The sequence below is a fragment of the Anomaloglossus baeobatrachus genome, unplaced genomic scaffold, assembly GCF_048569485.1.
Source record: "Anomaloglossus baeobatrachus isolate aAnoBae1 unplaced genomic scaffold, aAnoBae1.hap1 Scaffold_109, whole genome shotgun sequence".
In the NCBI taxonomy this organism is placed as follows: domain Eukaryota; kingdom Metazoa; phylum Chordata; class Amphibia; order Anura; family Aromobatidae; genus Anomaloglossus; species Anomaloglossus baeobatrachus.
In genome coordinates this window covers 606628-625451 of record NW_027441879.1, presented here as the reverse complement: position 1 = coordinate 625451, position 18824 = coordinate 606628, and the positions used below count along the sequence as shown (strand labels likewise).

Here is an 18824-nt window from a genome sequence, read left to right as displayed (position 1 = left end):
GGTGAGACTGCAAATGCCTGCGCAGAGTTTTCAAAAGGGTAATGTCTGTTAGGCTACTTTCACACATCAGTTTTCTGTATTCAGGCACAGTCCTTTTTTTTGTCGTATCCAACGTTTCCGTTTTTGTTGTGCAAACCGGAGCCAACCGGACCCACCGGATCCGTTTTTTAACGGATCCGTTTAGAACGGATCCGTTAAAAAACGGATCCGGTGGGTCCGGTTTGCATCCGTTTTGCATCCGTTATGTCCGTTTTTTAACGGATCCGTTTTTTAACACTAAACAAACAATTAACGAGTTCCGTACTCTGATTGGCTATTGGGAACATATAGTATATATACAGTATTTTGAAGCATATATTACAGAATGAAGACAGAGGCAAGCAGAAACCATGGATGCTATTCTTGCAAATTACACAAAGATCGCTGCAGATTTTATATTTGAGGCAAATCGCTTGGCTATCATCGTCAGAGAAAAGGAGCGACAGCGACTGAGGCGTCAGCGACATCGACGCTTTTGGATCCATCCCCTGACTGCCCAGAGACTGACACGTGGGGTGTTTTCAACCCTATACCTGGAGCTCCGTGGAAACCATGAAAAATTCACAAGCTATGTCCGGATGGCAGTGAATAATTTTGACGTCCTCCTTGGCCTTGTTGCGGACAACATCCGTAAAACGGACACCTACAGCCGGTTCTCTATAACACCCGAGGAGCGTTTGCTGGTTACGCTTAGGTAAGTTTTTTTTTTTTTAAATTGTATCCTCCTGTAAATTGACTTTTAACTGTAATGTGTTTGCTATTATTTTTTTATAATTATTGTCTTTCCTTTACAGATTCCTTGCAACTGGAGAGTCGCTTTCATCCCTCCACTACCAGTTTCGACTAGGAATTTCCACCATCTCGGGAATCATTAGAGACACTTGCCAAGCCTTGTGGGATTGCCTCCATGAGGATTTCATCCCCCAGCCCACCAGGGAAAGATGGCTTGCAATTGCTGAACAATACTATAACATTTGTCAGTTTCCAAATTGCCTTGGCTCAGTGGACGGCAAACATATCAGAATTGTGAAACCTGCTGCTTCGGGGTCAGAATACTACAATTATAAAAAGTATTTCTCAATTGTCCTAATGGCAATAACGGATGCGGAATACAAATTCATCTCAGTGGACATTGGCGCATATGGGAGATCCAATGACTCTCAGGTCTTTAAAATGTCCCCAATGGGGCGGCGAATCTATGGGAATACTTTTGATTTCCCTCCTGCAAGACCTCTTCCTGGCACATGTGAGCCCCCAATGCCCTTTGTTTTTGTGGCCGACGAAGCCTTTCAACTATCCCAACATCTATTGAAGCCATATGCAAGCCGTGGATTGACGCAAACACAAAAAATATATAATTACAGATTATCCAGAGCCAGAAGAATGGTGGAATGCTCCTTTGGGATACTAACCAGCAAATGGCGAGTCTTGTTAACAGCCATTAATTTAAACATTGAAACTGTTGATGAAATAGTGAAAGCATGTGTGGTACTGCACAATTTTGTTTTAACAAAGGAACCTTTGTCGTTGGATGACCAGAGTTTGGAATCCACCTCTTTGTCAGACTACACCAGTCCTGGATTTAGGAGTAGTGTTGCCTGTTCAACAATCCGTGACATATATGCTAACTATTTTGTGTCCCCAGAAGGTAGAGTTGATTGGCAAGATCAAATGGTGTAAGATTTTTCGTCAGTTTTATAACAAATAAAAATAATTATAAATAAATTAAATAATATCTTGTTAACCTTGTTAATTTTAATCTTTCACTCGCTTTAAAAATTTGTAATTTTTACCCCGTCAAATTACAACATGTTATGTTTTTGTATTACCTTATTATTAACTTAACTTGCTAAATAATATTCACACCAAAAAAAACAAGAACAAATAAATACTTTTCAACCAAAAACTTTTATTTTTTATTACATAGATAAATAAATTATAAATTTGTAAATCTTGGGCTTGGGGTGGAGATAGTACTGGAGGGGCTGACAGGTGGGAACACACGCACAGTTGGAGTATTGAGGGTGGAAAGTGGTGTTGGTGGTGGTGGTGGGGAAGTAACAGAAGATGAAGGTGTGGTAGAGAAACCAAGAGGGAAACCAGGAGATGGGATGGGATTTGGTAAGGATTGAGGGGTGGAGTGGAGGGATTGGGAGACAGAAGAGGTGGCGGGTGAATTAGTGGTTTGAGTTGGGGTCATGATGGTTGTGGAAGGCGAGATGTGGTAGTGGGTAGGAAGTGTAGGGGCAGATGTGGTTGGGAGCTGGTACTGGCCCGCAGGCTGGTACTGGGCCACAGGCTGGTACTGGGCCGCAGGCTGGTACTGGGCCGCAGGCTGGTACTGGGCATCAGGCTGGTACTGGGCAGCAGGCTGGTACTGGGCAGCAGGCTGGTACTGGGCAGCAGGCTGGTACTGGGCAGCAGGGGGAGTAGGGACAATGGCTGGAGGGGGGGCAGGTGGTCTTGTAGGGGTGGGTGGAGGTGGTTGGGAGTCAACCTGCCCCAGAGCCTGCCGTGTGGCTTGCATTACATGCATCTGCTGGTCAAGAGATAGCTTTTCCATGCGCTCTAGTACGGCTTGAAAAAAACAATGATTGGGAGATTTACTTGCATCTAAATGCAGCCTGTCCAGACGCGTGCATAATTCGTGTGTATTTTTTTCCATATTTGCATTTAGGAAGCTAAAAGATGCACGATTTTGTTCGGATAATAATTGAATGGCGTTCTGGAAGGCTGCATTTAGATGCAAGAACTCTGGCGCATAGCTCTTTTCCTGACCCCTATGACGCTGACGCCCAGAACCCAAAGGTGTTCTACTGAGGGCAGCAGTGTCAGAGGGGTGGGGTAGGGGAAAAGCTATCTCATCACCAGCAGCTTCAGGTAATGAAGTCTCACGGGAAGCTCCAGCGCAGGTGGATGGGACAGATGTAGATGGAAGGGAAGGTTCAGATGGGTGGGGTCTGTGCGTGTGTTCACCAGTGGCGGACTGTTCAGGGATCGCTCCTGTCGGGTTCGATGCAGGCTCCTGAGTGCTGCAGACGGTGCTGTTAAAAAGAGGAAAAACAAAACAATAATTAATTTAATTGCTATACATTGGCCCTGACTAAAAACAAAAAAGCAAAAAAAAACTGACATAAAATATTATACTTTGTACATATTGTGTGGAATATTTACCTTCTGCACACCATAGTTGTCCGGAGGAACGACAACGCTCTAAAGTAACGGTACTTCGATCTGCGTCCTCCGGATCCACTCGGGGCCTGCATCTCTTGATTTAACTCCTTTTTGAAGCGATCCCTGATAGACCGCCACCGCTTCTGAAGTTTGTCACCTGAAAGTGGAAAGCAGAAAGTGGTTAGTATACAACACATTACATCATGCAGCATAACCTACTGAACTGTGAATACTTACGCTGTTTCTTCTGGCCACGAGAATTGAGCTCCCCCCAACCTTCTACCGCTGCGTGGCATACCTCGTCCCAGAGTCGACGGGTTACGATCGAATCAGCGTGGCGGCGGTCAGCCATGTTCCACAGCGGCTCCCTCTCTCTAACTTCATCGATGAGGAGGTCGATATTGATAAATCCGGCCTCCTCACCGTCAGAATCGGGAGCACGCTGGGATGCCTGTTCAAAGAAAGAAAAAAGAAATTAAAAAAAAAAATAGACAAAAATTCACACTGACATGAAAAAAAAAAAAATAAAAAAAAAAAAAAAACTTACACTATGACCACCGCCACCTCGACGACGACCCTGGGACGGTCTTGGGGGAGCTCTATCATGAGCCCTAGAAGTTGAAGCCTTTAGTGAAGAAAACAAAAAAAAATTATTTACTTATATGTTTGGTGTGCTGTGGTAAACAATTCCTGTATGAAACTTACACTATGATCGCCCGCTCCGTGTCTTTCTCCACCCCTTCCGTCGTCTTCTGGCAGCATCTCCTGTGATGTTTCGGCCACCTGTGTAAATGTCGTTGATTTAAAAAAATGTTTTTTTTTGTATTTTTTAAAAAAAAAACAAAAAAAAAAAATACCTCAGTTTGTGAACCGAAGGGCGGGCTACCAGAAGACGACATTTTTTTGATTACAGGCCACGCACAACAGGACCTCAACCTCAGGAACACTCTTGCACTGCCACGGAAGATCAAAGGACCCAGCAACAGGATGCCCAGAAATGAACCGCAACACTGCACCTGCAAAAAAAGAAAAAAAAATGTCTAAGTACATGCACGCAGCTCACAGCAGTGATCTGTGGACAGTACTGTGGACATTACCTCAGGAACACTCTTGCACTGCCACGGAAGATCAAAGGACCCAGCAACAGGATGCCCAGAAATGAACCGCAACACTGCACCTGCAAAAAAAGAAAAAAAAATGTCTAAGTACATGCACGCAGCTCACAGCAGTGATCTGTGGACAGTACTGTGGACATTACCTCAGGAACACTCTTGCACTGCCACGGAAGATCAAAGGACCCAGCAACAGGATGCCCAGAAATGAACCGCAACACTGCACCTGCAAAAAAAGAAAAAAAAATGTCTAAGTACATGCACGCAGCTCACAGCAGTGATCTGTGGACAGTACTGTGGACATTACCTCAGGAACACTCTTGCACTGCCACGGAAGATCAAAGGACCCAGCAACAGGATGCCCAGAAATGAACCGCAACACTGCACCTGCAAAAAAAGAAAAAAAAATGTCTAAGTACATGCACGCAGCTCACAGCAGTGATCTGTGGACAGTACTGTGGACATTACCTCAGGAACACTCTTGCACTGCCACGGAAGATCAAAGGACCCAGCAACAGGATGCCCAGAAATGAACCGCAACACTGCACCTGCAAAAAAAGAAAAAAAAATGTCTAAGTACATGCACGCAGCTCACAGCAGTGATCTGTGGACAGTACTGTGGACATTACCTCAGGAACACTCTTGCACTGCCACGGAAGATCAAAGGACCCAGCAACAGGATGCCCAGAAATGAACCGCAACACTGCACCTGCAAAAAAAGAAAAAAAAATGTCTAAGTACATGCACGCAGCTCACAGCAGTGATCTGTGGACAGTACTGTGGACATTACCTCAGGAACACTCTTGCACTGCCACGGAAGATCAAAGGACCCAGCAACAGGATGCCCAGAAATGAACCGCAACACTGCACCTGCAAAAAAAGAAAAAAAAATGTCTAAGTACATGCACGCAGCTCACAGCAGTGATCTGTGGACAGTACTGTGGACATTACCTCAGGAACACTCTTGCACTGCCACGGAAGATCAAAGGACCCAGCAACAGGATGCCCAGAAATGAACCGCAACACTGCACCTGCAAAAAAAGAAAAAAAAATGTCTAAGTACATGCACGCAGCTCACAGCAGTGATCTGTGGACAGTACTGTGGACATTACCTCAGGAACACTCTTGCACTGCCACGGAAGATCAAAGGACCCAGCAACAGGATGCCCAGAAATGAACCGCAACACTGCACCTGCAAAAAAAGAAAAAAAAATGTCTAAGTACATGCACGCAGCTCACAGCAGTGATCTGTGGACAGTACTGTGGACATTACCTCAGGAACACTCTTGCACTGCCACGGAAGATCAAAGGACCCAGCAACAGGATGCCCAGAAATGAACCGCAACACTGCACCTGCAAAAAAAGAAAAAAAAATGTCTAAGTACATGCACGCAGCTCACAGCAGTGATCTGTGGACAGTACTGTGGACATTACCTCAGGAACACTCTTGCACTGCCACGGAAGATCAAAGGACCCAGCAACAGGATGCCCAGAAATGAACCGCAACACTGCACCTGCAAAAAAAGAAAAAAAAATGTCTAAGTACATGCACGCAGCTCACAGCAGTGATCTGTGGACAGTACTGTGGACATTACCTCAGGAACACTCTTGCACTGCCACGGAAGATCAAAGGACCCAGCAACAGGATGCCCAGAAATGAACCGCAACACTGCACCTGCAAAAAAAGAAAAAAAAATGTCTAAGTACATGCACGCAGCTCACAGCAGTGATCTGTGGACAGTACTGTGGACATTACCTCAGGAACACTCTTGCACTGCCACGGAAGATCAAAGGACCCAGCAACAGGATGCCCAGAAATGAACCGCAACACTGCACCTGCAAAAAAAGAAAAAAAAATGTCTAAGTACATGCACGCAGCTCACAGCAGTGATCTGTGGACAGTACTGTGGACATTACCTCAGGAACACTCTTGCACTGCCACGGAAGATCAAAGGACCCAGCAACAGGATGCCCAGAAATGAACCGCAACACTGCACCTGCAAAAAAAGAAAAAAAAATGTCTAAGTACATGCACGCAGCTCACAGCAGTGATCTGTGGACAGTACTGTGGACATTACCTCAGGAACACTCTTGCACTGCCACGGAAGATCAAAGGACCCAGCAACAGGATGCCCAGAAATGAACCGCAACACTGCACCTGCAAAAAAAAGAAAAAAAAATGTCTAAGTACATGTACGCAGCTCACAGCAGTGATCTGTGGACAGTACTGTGGACATACCTCTTCCCTGGAGCACTGGACTGGAGGACAGCAGAAGTTGAAGTCAGGAGCCGGCAGGAAGTGTGTAGAATGTGCTGGATCCTTTTATAAGTTTTGTGATGAGGGAAAAAAAAAATTTGCGCATGCTCTGTTTAACAAACCGGATGCGGTCACCGCATCCGGTTTAAACCGCATTGCGCCGGATCCGGCATGCATAGACACCCATTGTATACAATGCCGTATTGCGCCGGATCCGGCAGAATGCGGTTTTTTTAAGGGGACAAAAAACGTTACATGATACGTTGTATCCGGCCGCCGCATTCAATTATTTTGCCGCATCCGGAAAAAAACGGATGCAACGCAAAGCCATCAGGTACAATCCGGCAACAATGCAAGTCTATGGGGGATAAACGGATGCGGTACCGTATCCGTTTAACCCGTTTTTTTCCGGATTGAACCTGATGGCAAAAAACTGATGTGTGAAAGTAGCCTTACTGAATTGGCTGCAGCAATATCCCTCATATGCTCCCTGACTCTAATGTGGAGCTCACGGGAAGTGAGACCCACATAGGTCAGGGAGCAGGCGCATGTGGCAAAATACACAACGTGTTGTACCACATGTGATGTATTGTTTAATGTTATAGGTCCTCTGGCCATCTGATGAGTGGAAAGATGTACTGTAAAGGCCACTGCTGTAAGACAAACAATGTTCACAGGAGAAACATCCCTGTAAGGAACCCCGTGAACCAAAACGGTTAGTTCTCGGGGGGACATAATGACTCTTTACCAACTAGTCCTCTAAATTCTTAGCTCTCCTAGATGTCATCAGTGGATTTTGTGTAAGTGTCTCTGCGCAGGGTCAGTTAATAATACTATCCAGTGCTTTTTCAGTATGTTTCGCATTGTTTCCCATTCTTGATTAAAAGTTCCAACGAATCTCTCTGGATCGTGTTTTTTGGCGGTATCTGTCAGCAATGTGCTCAAGGAGTTGGGTTTTTTTTGCTCTATTGTAGCCATTTCTTATTATCTGCAGTATTTTACCTATCGGCTCATCTCCTTCCCATTCAGGTCCTTTTAATATCGGATTCTCAGTAGAGATCTTCTATAGAAGAGAATTCTCCTGATTGCCCCGTGAAGGATGGATATGGACAGGGACAAGATGGCGGAGAGGATATTACACCTCACCCTAGAGATCCTCTTCCAGCTTACTGGAGAGGTGAGAGATTCTGATGACGTCACATTACATCATTCTTATCTATGGGAATAACAGATGGACAGAACTGGAGAGGTGAGGACTCTGGAAATGTCTGGAGTGAGATTTATTACTGTGTCTCTCCATAACCAGGATTACACAGTAGTGAAGAAGACGTCTAGTGAGCGCTGTCAGGCCCCTGTGTCTGAGGGATGGGGAAGACCCCTGAGCCCAATCACGGGGCCTCCACCTCACCCCCCGATACATGAGGACATCAATGACCAGAAGATCCTAAAACTCACCTACAAGATGATTGAGCTGCTGACTGGAGAGGTGACACTGCTGGGAATGCTGGGACATTATACAGTAACGCTATGAAGGGATCGGGGGTGACGGTATCATTGTATGTGACAGGTTCCTATAAGGTGTCAGGACGTCACCGTCTATTTCTCCATGGAGGAGTGGGAGTATATAGAAGGACACAAAGATCTGTACAAGGACGTCATGATGGAGGTTCCCCAGCCCCTCACATCACCAGGTAATAGACAGGACTAAATACACACGGCCTATAATTATCTGTATGTAAGGAATGAATTCAGTCCCTGTATGTGTCTCCTCCAGTTCTATCCAGTAAGAGGACAACACCAGAGAGATGTCCCCGTCCTCTTCTCCCACAGGACTGTAAACAAGAAGATCCCGATGTTCCTCAGGATGTGTTTCCTCCAGCTCTATCTTGTAAGAGATATCTACTCATGTACTTTCTGCATTAATTTTGTTTACATTTTTAGACTTTCTGCTGTGTTTTTTCAGCTGTATTTTCTTTGCTTCTGCTTCTTCTGCTGTTTGTTTCTAGTGTCTTCTCTATGTCATTATGAAGGCAACTCGACAACCTGCAGAGGGTTCATGAATACCCAGTTTCCCATAATATACGACCTACACCGAAAAAAAGACCTAGCATGAATTTATGGGATTTTTAGAGAATGCTTGAAATATAAGCCCTACTCCATGAATAAGTTCTAGTTACAGTCAGGGCCAGCGTTAGGAGGAGTCAAATGGCACAATTTCTCAGGAACCCCACTCTCTTAGGGACCCAATCAGTTGTATTCTAAGATTGAGGATCTTTGATGACTTCAAAGTCATGTGACATGATGTAACCAAAGGTCTCTTAATTGCAGGAGTCTAAATTGAACAGGACACAGGCTGGTATTAGGGGAATGGGAGAGTAAACTGGACAATTTTACAGATCCCCCATTCTCCTAGCGGCCCCAGTGTTTATATGCCAATTATAGGACTGCTTAAGGACCTTTTTGGCATCACATCATGTGACCAAAGGTCTGTTAATTATAGAAGTCTAAAGCTGAAGAGGAGACAGGCTGGTGTGTGTGTGTGTGTGTGTGTGTGTGTGTGTGTGTGTGTGTGTGTTCACGACAATTATAACCAGCTTTGCCGAAATGGGCAGAGTTACAGCCGCACACTGAAATGCAAAAGGTTTCAACTACTAAATAAGATGTAACATAATTATTGCTTTAGAGAATGTGAACTACTGGCAAACTACCCTGGAAGGAATGGAGACACCTACAGAAGGACATTTGACACCTAGACCCTGATTCATCAAAGCAATTATTTCAGAATTCTGGAGGTTTCACCACAATTTTAACCAGCTTTGCCAAAATGGGCAGAGCTTGGTCAGAAGAAGGGTGTGATGCCGCCGCTTCTCTAATTCATAACAAACTGCGGCGTTCCCTATGCCAGAAATCTCACTCCAGTCCCTGACATCATTTTTCAGTTTCCATCACTGGTCTTGATGAATTGGAACCCTAATGTTTATCTGAAGGAAATATTGTTAGGGTGAACTCTTACAAAGTTCTATAAGTTCCATTAGTTGCCTACTGCCTGATTCTAATTGGTGTGGATCGAGTGCATGCTTGAAAAATGAGATGAGACACACATTCCGATATTCATCTTTCCTCCACCAAGGTCGGCCCAGAAACTGCTTTATTTCAACTGAAGCATGCCCTGATATTACCTTGGAAAGGGGATGTCCAGTTGTGTTCATTGGTCAGTGGGTTGAACAATGTGTTAAGCGGGCTTTACACGCTGCGACATCGCTAATGCGGAGTCGTTGGGGTCACGGAATTCGTGACGCACATCCGGCCGCATTAGCGATGCCGTTGCGTGTGACACCGATAAGCGATTTTGCATCGTTGCAAAAACGTGCAAAATCGCTAATCGGCGACATGGGGGTCCATTCTCAAATCTCGTTACTGCAGCAGTAACGAGGTTGTTCCTCGTTCCTGCGGCAGCACACATCGCTGCGTGTGACGCCGCAGTAACGAGGAAGCTCCCCTTACCTGCCTCCCGGCCGCTATGAGGAAGGAAGGAGGTGGGCGGGATGTTACGTCCCGCTCAGCTCCGCCCCTTCGCTGCTATTGGGCGGCGGTTCAGTGACGTCGCTGTGACGCCGCACGGACCGCCCCCTTAGAAAGGAGGCAGTTCGCCCGTCACAGCGACGTCGCCGGACAGGTATGTATGTGTGACGGCTGTTGTGCGACACGGGCAGCGATTTGCCCGTGTCGCGCAACAGATGGGGGCGGGTACCCACACTAGCGATATCGGGACCGATATCGCAGTGTGTAAAGTAGCCTTTAGTCCATGAGCTGATTGGTGGGCGTCATCGTAAGGGGGTCTATGTCATCTGGGGCCATCTTGGTGATGCTGATGGGCGGGTCTATGATGTCATCGGGGACCATCTTGGGTTCCTCTGAAGACTGACTGGCTTATGTTTAGAGAATCGATTTCATTGAACACACTTCTCACAGTGCTCTATGTACAGAGGTTAATTAAGTATTTCATCTTATGGCTCTCCTCAACAGTCCCCCCTAAATACTTTATTAACCTTCTAATGCTAATACGTGCTGCTAATGTCAATGAGGGAATATAGAAACAGTGAGATACAGGGGATAAAGAGGCGTCAATATGCAATTATATATATTCAATTAATTCCCAAAGATTAAATATTCAAACTCTGTATTTTAAATAGCTTTTTGGTAGCTTAAATCAATATGATATACCCTAAAAAAGATGTATCCACTGTATCAATATAATAATAATAATAATAATAATAAGGCCAGGTAAAGTCATGAGGAGATCTTGTCCAATCACAGACCCTCCACTGTCCAATTCACCCTCAGGCTAATAAAAATAAACGCATATTTGTCAAACACTTAGCTTGAAAGAATCCCAATGCGTTTCTCCCCTCTTCACAATGACAGACAGGGGTTCATCAGGGGCATCCCCAGGTGAGGACCGATAGTGAAGCCAGTTTCCTAGCCTGTTCAAAATATCTGCTAATCCCCAGATACTGTAAGATATCTATAATTACCTCTGCTATAGAACATGCACTTTTACTACTTTTAGGAACTCCATTCTTACATACCACCAGCATCATGAGTTTTTCAGCAGTAACATTTTCCATACTGGATATGTTTCAGAGTAAGCCTGAAAAGAAATTCTCACACAACACGCACAATCTCATATGTAGGTTTAGATGACTAATCTGCAATCTCTGGAGCTGTAGAGCGGATGAGGGGGGTGTTTCTACAAGGTCTTTACAGTTTTTCTACCTTATTAGGCACATGTCTTACAAAACTGGCTGTGTCTTGTCCACCACCACACTTATAACGGGCTTTGTCATGTGTTCATAGGTTACGTGGGCCATTATTGAGTAGAGAACTCATGGGGGAGATAGCTTACCGCCCTTTATCCACAGACCTTCCTCAGTCATCTTGCTCCCTGCGTATCACACTCCGTTCCTTGCTTAATCGCTTGTTCCTGTAAGGATTTAAGAACACGACGAGTGACAAATGTCACTGAGTGACAGGTGCCACCGAGGTATGGTACTGGTCTGCATTGGTAAAGAACTCTCAACTCTAGGTCCGTTCACTGCTTCTTTGTTGTCTGCACCTATGCGAGCATCTCCTCGAGCTCCATCAGTCACTGGCTCCTTTGATAACAGGAGAGCCTCCACCTGGGCTTATACGCACTCTATGGTCTTTATAGGTTTATCACCTCACACTTGAAAAGATCTGCTGCCTATATCCACTGTTGACTATCTTACCCGTTTCTGCTCTACAAACCACAGCGATCGTAAATCTTCATCTCATTCTCCTATTCCAATGTGAGAGGGGCGAGTGGTTTGATTTTTATTACCTCCATGTTGCGTAACCTCAGCATATCCAGTGTAGAATCAACCAGCATCTTAGTATCTGGATGCATCTACGGAAAATCTCAAAATCTGCATTAGCAATGGGCTCATCTGAGACATGTTCAAAACCTGACAATTCTTGTTACATTGGAGCAATCATGAGATATATGTGTATCTGCTGTATCCTCCATTACAGATACAAAATATAAAAACAACTTAATAGAAAAACTCAATCGATGAACAAATTAAAACCTTAAAAATAGGTGTGACTTTCCACATCATCTTCCCCCCCCCCCTTTTTAAATCCATTATCCAAAGCATAATTAGTTTCACCAGATAATTAGCAAGAAGAGCAGAGCAAATCGTATAGGCAATTGTGTGATAATATAACCATTAAAATATAACTTTTAATATATGTCACTAAAAAATGAAAACACAACATATACGAGTAATTAGTTGCATAGCAGCCAATGTATAGGACAGTAGAATATGGAGAGGCACTTGCTAGACAAATATCACAGTGACTTCTCCATTAGTTCCACAGATGAGAAAAAGCCACAAAAGGTGGAAAAAGCACCAATGGTTACAATCAATAAATGCCAATGGTTATGAATAATAAATACCAAAGACCGTGCTGTCCAAAAACAGGTGGGGGGGGGGCAATTTTTCATCCTCACAGTACCCCTTAATGGCAACACCCTGATCTTAAATGCTCCTGGACCTCTTTGATGTGCCCGGTCACCATGGAGGTCCGTTATGGATGATTATTAAGTTTCTGCTCCCTTGGCCACTGTTCCCTGATGATATATGAATTATGAAACTCGTCGGGAGGTCCAGGAGCATATAAGGCCAGAGTGTTGCCATTATGGAGTACTGTGAGGCTGAAAAATTGCCCCCCACCCCTGTTTTTGGACAACACGGTCATTGGTATTTATTATTCATAACCATTGGCATTTATTGGTTGTAACCATTGGTGGGTTTTTTTCCACCTTTTGTGGCTTTTTCTCATCTGTGGAACTAATGGAGAGGTCACTGTGATATTTGTCTAGCAAGTGCCTATCCATATTCTACTGTCCTTAAATAGGTTGCTATGTTTAATTTTTTAGTGATATATATTAAAAGTTATATTTTAATGGTTTTGTTATCACACAATTGCCTATACGATTTGCTCTGCTTTTCTTGCTAATGTTTATCTGCACAGACTGCAAGACCCTGTTACCTGCTTTGGTTACAAAGCCTAAAAATAGGCCATCAATATTACAGTCCCGGACAACCCTATTAAATATCCGGAATCTGTCTAACTATTTTATTTTCGTCTTCGAAAAAAACCTCTTTGAAATTGTCTATGTTGGGGATCAATGTCACGTAGATGTTTGCAGGTTATTCAACTGTCATGGCAGCATCCCTATCTGTGGAAACTACACTCTGCCTGCTAACGTCTCTGATGTCTGTGAGCAGCGCAGGGAGATGCAGGCGTCTAACCACAGGCTTAAACAGGCTAGCAAGAGTTAATCTCTGCTGGGCTGCTTGCTAGTGTTTTTGGTCACATGCTGTGGGAAGCCAGTATCATTCTCTCCCCACCTGTGTATCCTGGCTGGACTATTTCATTAATGCCAGCTATAGTTTACCTATACTGGTCTGGTGAGGTGTTGTGATGCAGACTAACTTGTGGTTGTTGTGCATTATTGCTGTAAGCAGTTGTGGTGTTAACCCATTGCTGTCTTTCTGTTTCTGCCTTCCTGCTCTTGCTTTTCTCCTTAGTCTCTCACTGTTTATTTTTGTGAGTTTGCAATGTGTCCTGTTTTTCTTAATCTGTGTTTCCATCATATTCCTGCTCCTATGGTTTAAAAAAAAAATAAATGTACTTTCAAGATAATATCATTAAAAAATAACTGTGTTTATTTTTAGCAGGTGACTATATTGGGAGTTCAGATGGAAATCTAATATCTTCAGAATTTAAAACAGATGATGAAAGTATCACACATGATACATATGAAGAGCATGCTGTTGTCCCAAATATACCTCCAGTCCTTCCTTGGAAATCTGATCTTTTCAAACAAGTCCAAAAGTCTGAATTATCACAGAATTGTCAGCAAAATAAAAGTTACAGTAGGGATATGGAACATGAAATGGCTCCTACAAGGAAGAAACCATTTTCATGTTCAGAATGTGGGAAATGTTTTATCAGGAAATCACAGCTTACTATCCATCAAAGAACTCACACAGGGGAGAAGCCATTTTCATGCCCAGAATGTGGAAAATGTTTTACTTGGAAAATAACCCTTGCTAACCATCAAAAAAATCACTCTGGCGAGAAGCCATTTTCATGTTCAGAGTGTGGGAAATCTTATATTCAGAGATCTCTTCTTGTTAGACATCAGAAAATTCACACAGGGGAGAAGCCATTTTCATGTTCAGAGTGTGAAAAATGTTTTATTCAGATATCAGACCTTGTTAGACATCAGAAAATTCACACAGGGAAGAAGCCGTTTTCATGCCCAGAATGTGGTAAATGTTTTACTAGGAAATCAGGTCTTGTTTACCATCAAAAAAATCACACAAAATAAACCATTTGTATGTTCTGAATGTGGAAAATGTAATTTTCAGAAATCAGATCTTGTTAAACATGTGAAGAAGCCACACAGGGAAGGAAACGTTTTCATGTTGTGAATAATTGAAATGTTTAACTGGTAAATCAAGTCTTATCGACATCAGAAAACCAACAGAGTGGAGCAGCCATTCTTGCTTTTAGAATTTGCCAAATGTTTTTTATCATTAATCAGGTCCTGTTGTCAAATGAGTCACACGGGAGAAGCCATCATGATGTACCATAATTCAAAGGGTTTTATCCAAAAATCGGTTACAATTGCTCAAGTAAGAATTGGTGAGGGAAAGAACCATTTTCTTTCTTTTTAAACTTATCGTATTTTTCGGACCATAAGATGCACCTAGGTTTTGAAGGCGGAATATAGGGAAAAAGATTGAAGCAAAAAAATGTGGCCATGAAGCACTGTTATGGGGGGGATCTGCTGCTGACACTGTTACGGGGATAAAATCCCCCCAATTCTGTACTAATGTCCCCCCATCCTGGGCTTCTTCCAGAAATATGTGTCTCCCATCGTCTTGTCTATGTCCTTCTTCCTGGTATATATGTTACCCATCTTTATCCCATCCTGGTATATATGTCCCTTGTCCTAGTATATACAGTTAGGTCCAGAAATATTTGGACAGTGACACAAGTTTTGTTATTTTAGCTTTTTACAAAAACATGTTCAGAAATTCAATTATATATATAACTAGAAGGTGGCCTGATTCTACGCATTGGGTATTCTAGAATTTACGTATTGTGTAGTTCATGTATGATTTTTGTTTTATATATATATATATATATATATATATATATATATATATATATATAGATGTTGTTGTGTGTAGTTACCAAGTGTTTGTGTAGGGGCTGTACATGTTCTGGGTGTTGTCTGGGTGTGATGGGGGGTGAGAGCAGTGTTGTTTGTGTGTTGCGTTGTTTGTGGAGCGCTGTGTGTGTAGCGTTGTGTGTGTGTGTTGCGCGGTTTGTGTGTGTGTGGTGTGTTTTGGGGGGAGGTATGTTTTGTGCAATGTGTGTGTTGTGCAGTATGTGCGTATATTTGTGTGTGCAGCGTTGTGTGTGTGTGGGTGTCTGTGTAGGGCAGTTGTTTGTGGTTCCCAGTGTGTGTGTGTGGTGTGTTGTGCAGTGCGCGCGTGCGTGTGTGTGTGTTGGGGGGAGGTGTGCACTTCCCATCGTGCTCCATCCCCCATGCAGCGCACTCCCCATCGTGCTCCATCCCCCATGCAGCGCACTCCCTATCGTGCTCCATCTCCCATCCTGCGCACTCCCAAACGTGCTCCATCCGCCATGCTGCGCACTCCCAAACGTGCTCCATCCGCCATGCTGCGCACTCCCCATCGTGCTCCATCCCCCATGCTGCGCACTCCCAAACGTGCTCCATCCGCCATGCTGCGCACTCCCCATCGTGCTCCATCTCCCATGCTGCGCACTCCCAAACGTGCTCCATCTGCCATGCTGCGCACTCCCAAACGTGCTCCATCCCCTATGCTGCGCACCCTCCATCGTGCTCCATCTCCCATCCTGCGCACTCGCAAACGTGCTCCATCCGCCATGCTGCGCACTCCCAAACGTGCTTCATCCGCCATACTCCGCACTCCCCATCGTGCTCCATCCCCCATGCAGCGCACTCCACATCGTGCTCCATCCCCTATGCTGCGCACCCCCCATCGTGCTCCATCTCCCATGCTGCGCACTCCCAAACGTGCTCCATCCGCCATGCTGCGCACTCCCAAACGTGGTCCATCCGCCATGCTGCGCACTCCCAAACGTGCTCCATCCGCCATACTCCGCACTCCCCATCGTGCTGAATCCCCCATGCTGCGCACTCCCAAACGTGCTCCATCCGCCATGCTGCGCACTCCCAAACGTGCTCCATCCGCCATGCTGCGCACTCCAAAACGTGCTCCATCCGCCATGCTGCGCACTCCCAAACGTGCTCCATCCGCCATGCTGCGCACTCCCAAACGTGCTCCATCCGCCATGCTGCGCACTTCCAAACGTGCTCCATCCGCCATGCTGCGCACTCCCAAACGTGCTCCATCCGCCATGCTGCGCCAGCATCAGCCTCTCTACCCGCAGCATCAGCCTCTCTGCCCGCAGCATCAGCCTCTCTGTCCCCAGCATCAGCCTCTCTGTCCCCAGCATCAGCCTCTCTGTCCCCAGCATCAGCCTCTCTGTCCCCAGCATCAGCCTCTTTGTCCCCAGCATCAGCCTGTCTTCTCCCAGCATCAGCCTCTCTCATCCCAGCATCAGCCTCTCTCATCCCAGCATCAGCCTCTCTGTCCCCAGCATCAGCCTCTCTGTCCCCAGCATCAGCCTCTCTGTCCCCAGCATCAGCCTCTCTGTCCCCAGCATCAGCCTCTCCTCTCTGTCCCCAGCATCAGCCTCTCTCCTCCCAGCCTTCCCCAGCATCAGCCTCTCTCCTCCCAGCCTCCCCCAGCATCAGCCTCCCCCAGCATCAGCCTCTCTTCTTCCAGCCTCCCCCAGCATCAGCCTCTCTCCTTCCAGCCTCCCCCAGCATCAGCCTCCCTCTCCCAGCCTTCCCCAGGATCAGCCTCTCTCCTCCCAGCCTCCGTCCTCCCAGCCTTCCCCAGCATCAGCTTTCCCCTCCCAGCCTCCCTCAGCATCAGCCTTCCCCAGCATCAGCCTCTCTCCTCCCAGCCTCAGCCTCTCTCCTTCCAGCCTCCCCCAGCATCAGCCTCTCTCCTTCCAGCCTCCCTCAGCATCAGCCTCCCCTTCCCAGCCTTCCCCAGGATCAGCCTCTCTCCTCCCAGCCTCCTTCCTCCCAGCCTCCTCCTCCCAGCCTCCTTCAGCATCAGCCTTCCCCTCCCAGTCTCCCCCAGCATCAGCCTCCCCCTCCCAGCCTTCCCCAAGATCAGCCTCTCTGCTCCCAGCCTCCTCCAGCACGCCGTGCTCCTCTGCCGACACTCACACACATGATCGCATACACTCACACACACACGATCGCATACACTCACACACACCCGATCCCGACACTCACACACACCCGATCGCATACACTCACACACACAGACACTGACGATATCGCACATACGCGCTCACAGTCACAACATCCGGAGATACCACATGCTTCTGGCCATGTGATCCTCCGTCAGGTCCTGGAAGGTCACAACAGCACAGTATCGAGGCCGAGAAGCAAGCGATATCGCCGGATGCTGTGAGTGTGTGGATGCGATGTGATGTGTGTGAGGTGTGTGTGTGAGGTGTGTGTGTGAGAGTGAGTGTGATCTGATGTGTGTGTATGTGTGTGTGTGTGTGTGCTGTTATGTGTTTGCGTGTGGATGTTCCGCCGCTGCAGGACCTTGATGCGCTTGTAACCATGCCAACGTATCCCGTCCCCCGCTCGCACGGGAGCCCACACCACTCCCGTGCGAGCGGGGGATGGGGGACGGGGGGGGGGGGGTGAGTACAGTACTCACCTCCGTGACAGCCGTGTCAGTTCGGGGAATGCGCGGGGGGAGGTGGGCGGGGCCAGAGCTAACGTGCGTTGCGTGAGGGGGCGGGGCGTGGCGTGGCCGAATTGCCAATGCCTGCAGGGTGCCGGGGCGAGAGGCCAATCTGTGGGGGGGCGGAGCCTGGGCGAGCGGCTGGCCAATCCGTGTGGGGGCGCAGCCTGGGCGAGCGGCCAATCGGTGTGGGGGGGCGGGGCCATGGCGAGCCCAGCGGCCAATCAGCTTGGTGTCACCGTAAGGACACAATGTCACCGGAAGGACACAATTTTGAAGCATGACAGACAGACAGACAGAATAAGGCAATTATATATATAGATATGGGCTGAAAGTGCACACTCCCAGCTGCAATATGAGAGTTTTCAAATCCAAATCGGAGAAAGGGTTTAGGAATCATAGCTCCGTAATGCATAGCCTCCTCTTTTTCAAGGGACCAAAAGTAATTGGACAAGGGACTCTAAGGGCTGCAATTAACTCTGAAGGCGTCTCCCTCGTTAACCTGTAATCAATGAAGTAGTTAAAAGGTCTGGGGTTGATTACAGGTGTGTGGTTTTGCATTTGGAAGCTGTTGCTGTGACCAGACAACATGCGGTCTAAGGAACTCTCAATTGAGGTGAAGCAGAACATCCTGAGGCTGAAAAAAAAGAAAAAATCCATCAGAGAGATAGCAGACATGCTTGGAGTAGCAAAATCAACAGTACATTCTGAGACAAAAAGGAATTGACTGGTGAGCTTGGGAACTCAAAAAGGCCTGGGCGTCCACGGATGACAACAGTGGTGGATGATCGCCGCATACTTTCTTTGGTG

General features: G+C 46.3%; 1 protein-coding gene across 2 annotated transcripts in view; it reads left to right on the top strand.

Annotated features, from left to right (window-relative positions):
* The window catches only part of LOC142260456 (gastrula zinc finger protein XlCGF66.1-like), a 29274-nt gene extending 14711 nt beyond the window's left edge, over positions 1 to 14563 (top strand). The window contains exons 2-6 of one of the 2 annotated variants that reach the window (XM_075331929.1): positions 7612 to 7759; positions 7889 to 8068; positions 8150 to 8273; positions 8357 to 8470; positions 13851 to 14563. In XM_075331929.1, coding sequence (XP_075188044.1) covers positions 7682 to 7759; positions 7889 to 8068; positions 8150 to 8273; positions 8357 to 8470; positions 13851 to 14506 — 1152 coding nt within the window. In that variant the 5' untranslated portion in view covers positions 7612 to 7681 and the 3' untranslated portion in view covers positions 14507 to 14563. Of the gene's footprint in view, positions 1 to 7611; positions 7760 to 7888; positions 8069 to 8149; positions 8274 to 8356; positions 8471 to 13847 lie in introns of both variants that reach the window. The other variant, XM_075331928.1, reaches the window with a different exon arrangement.
* Positions 14564 to 18824: the final 4261 nt, after the last annotated feature.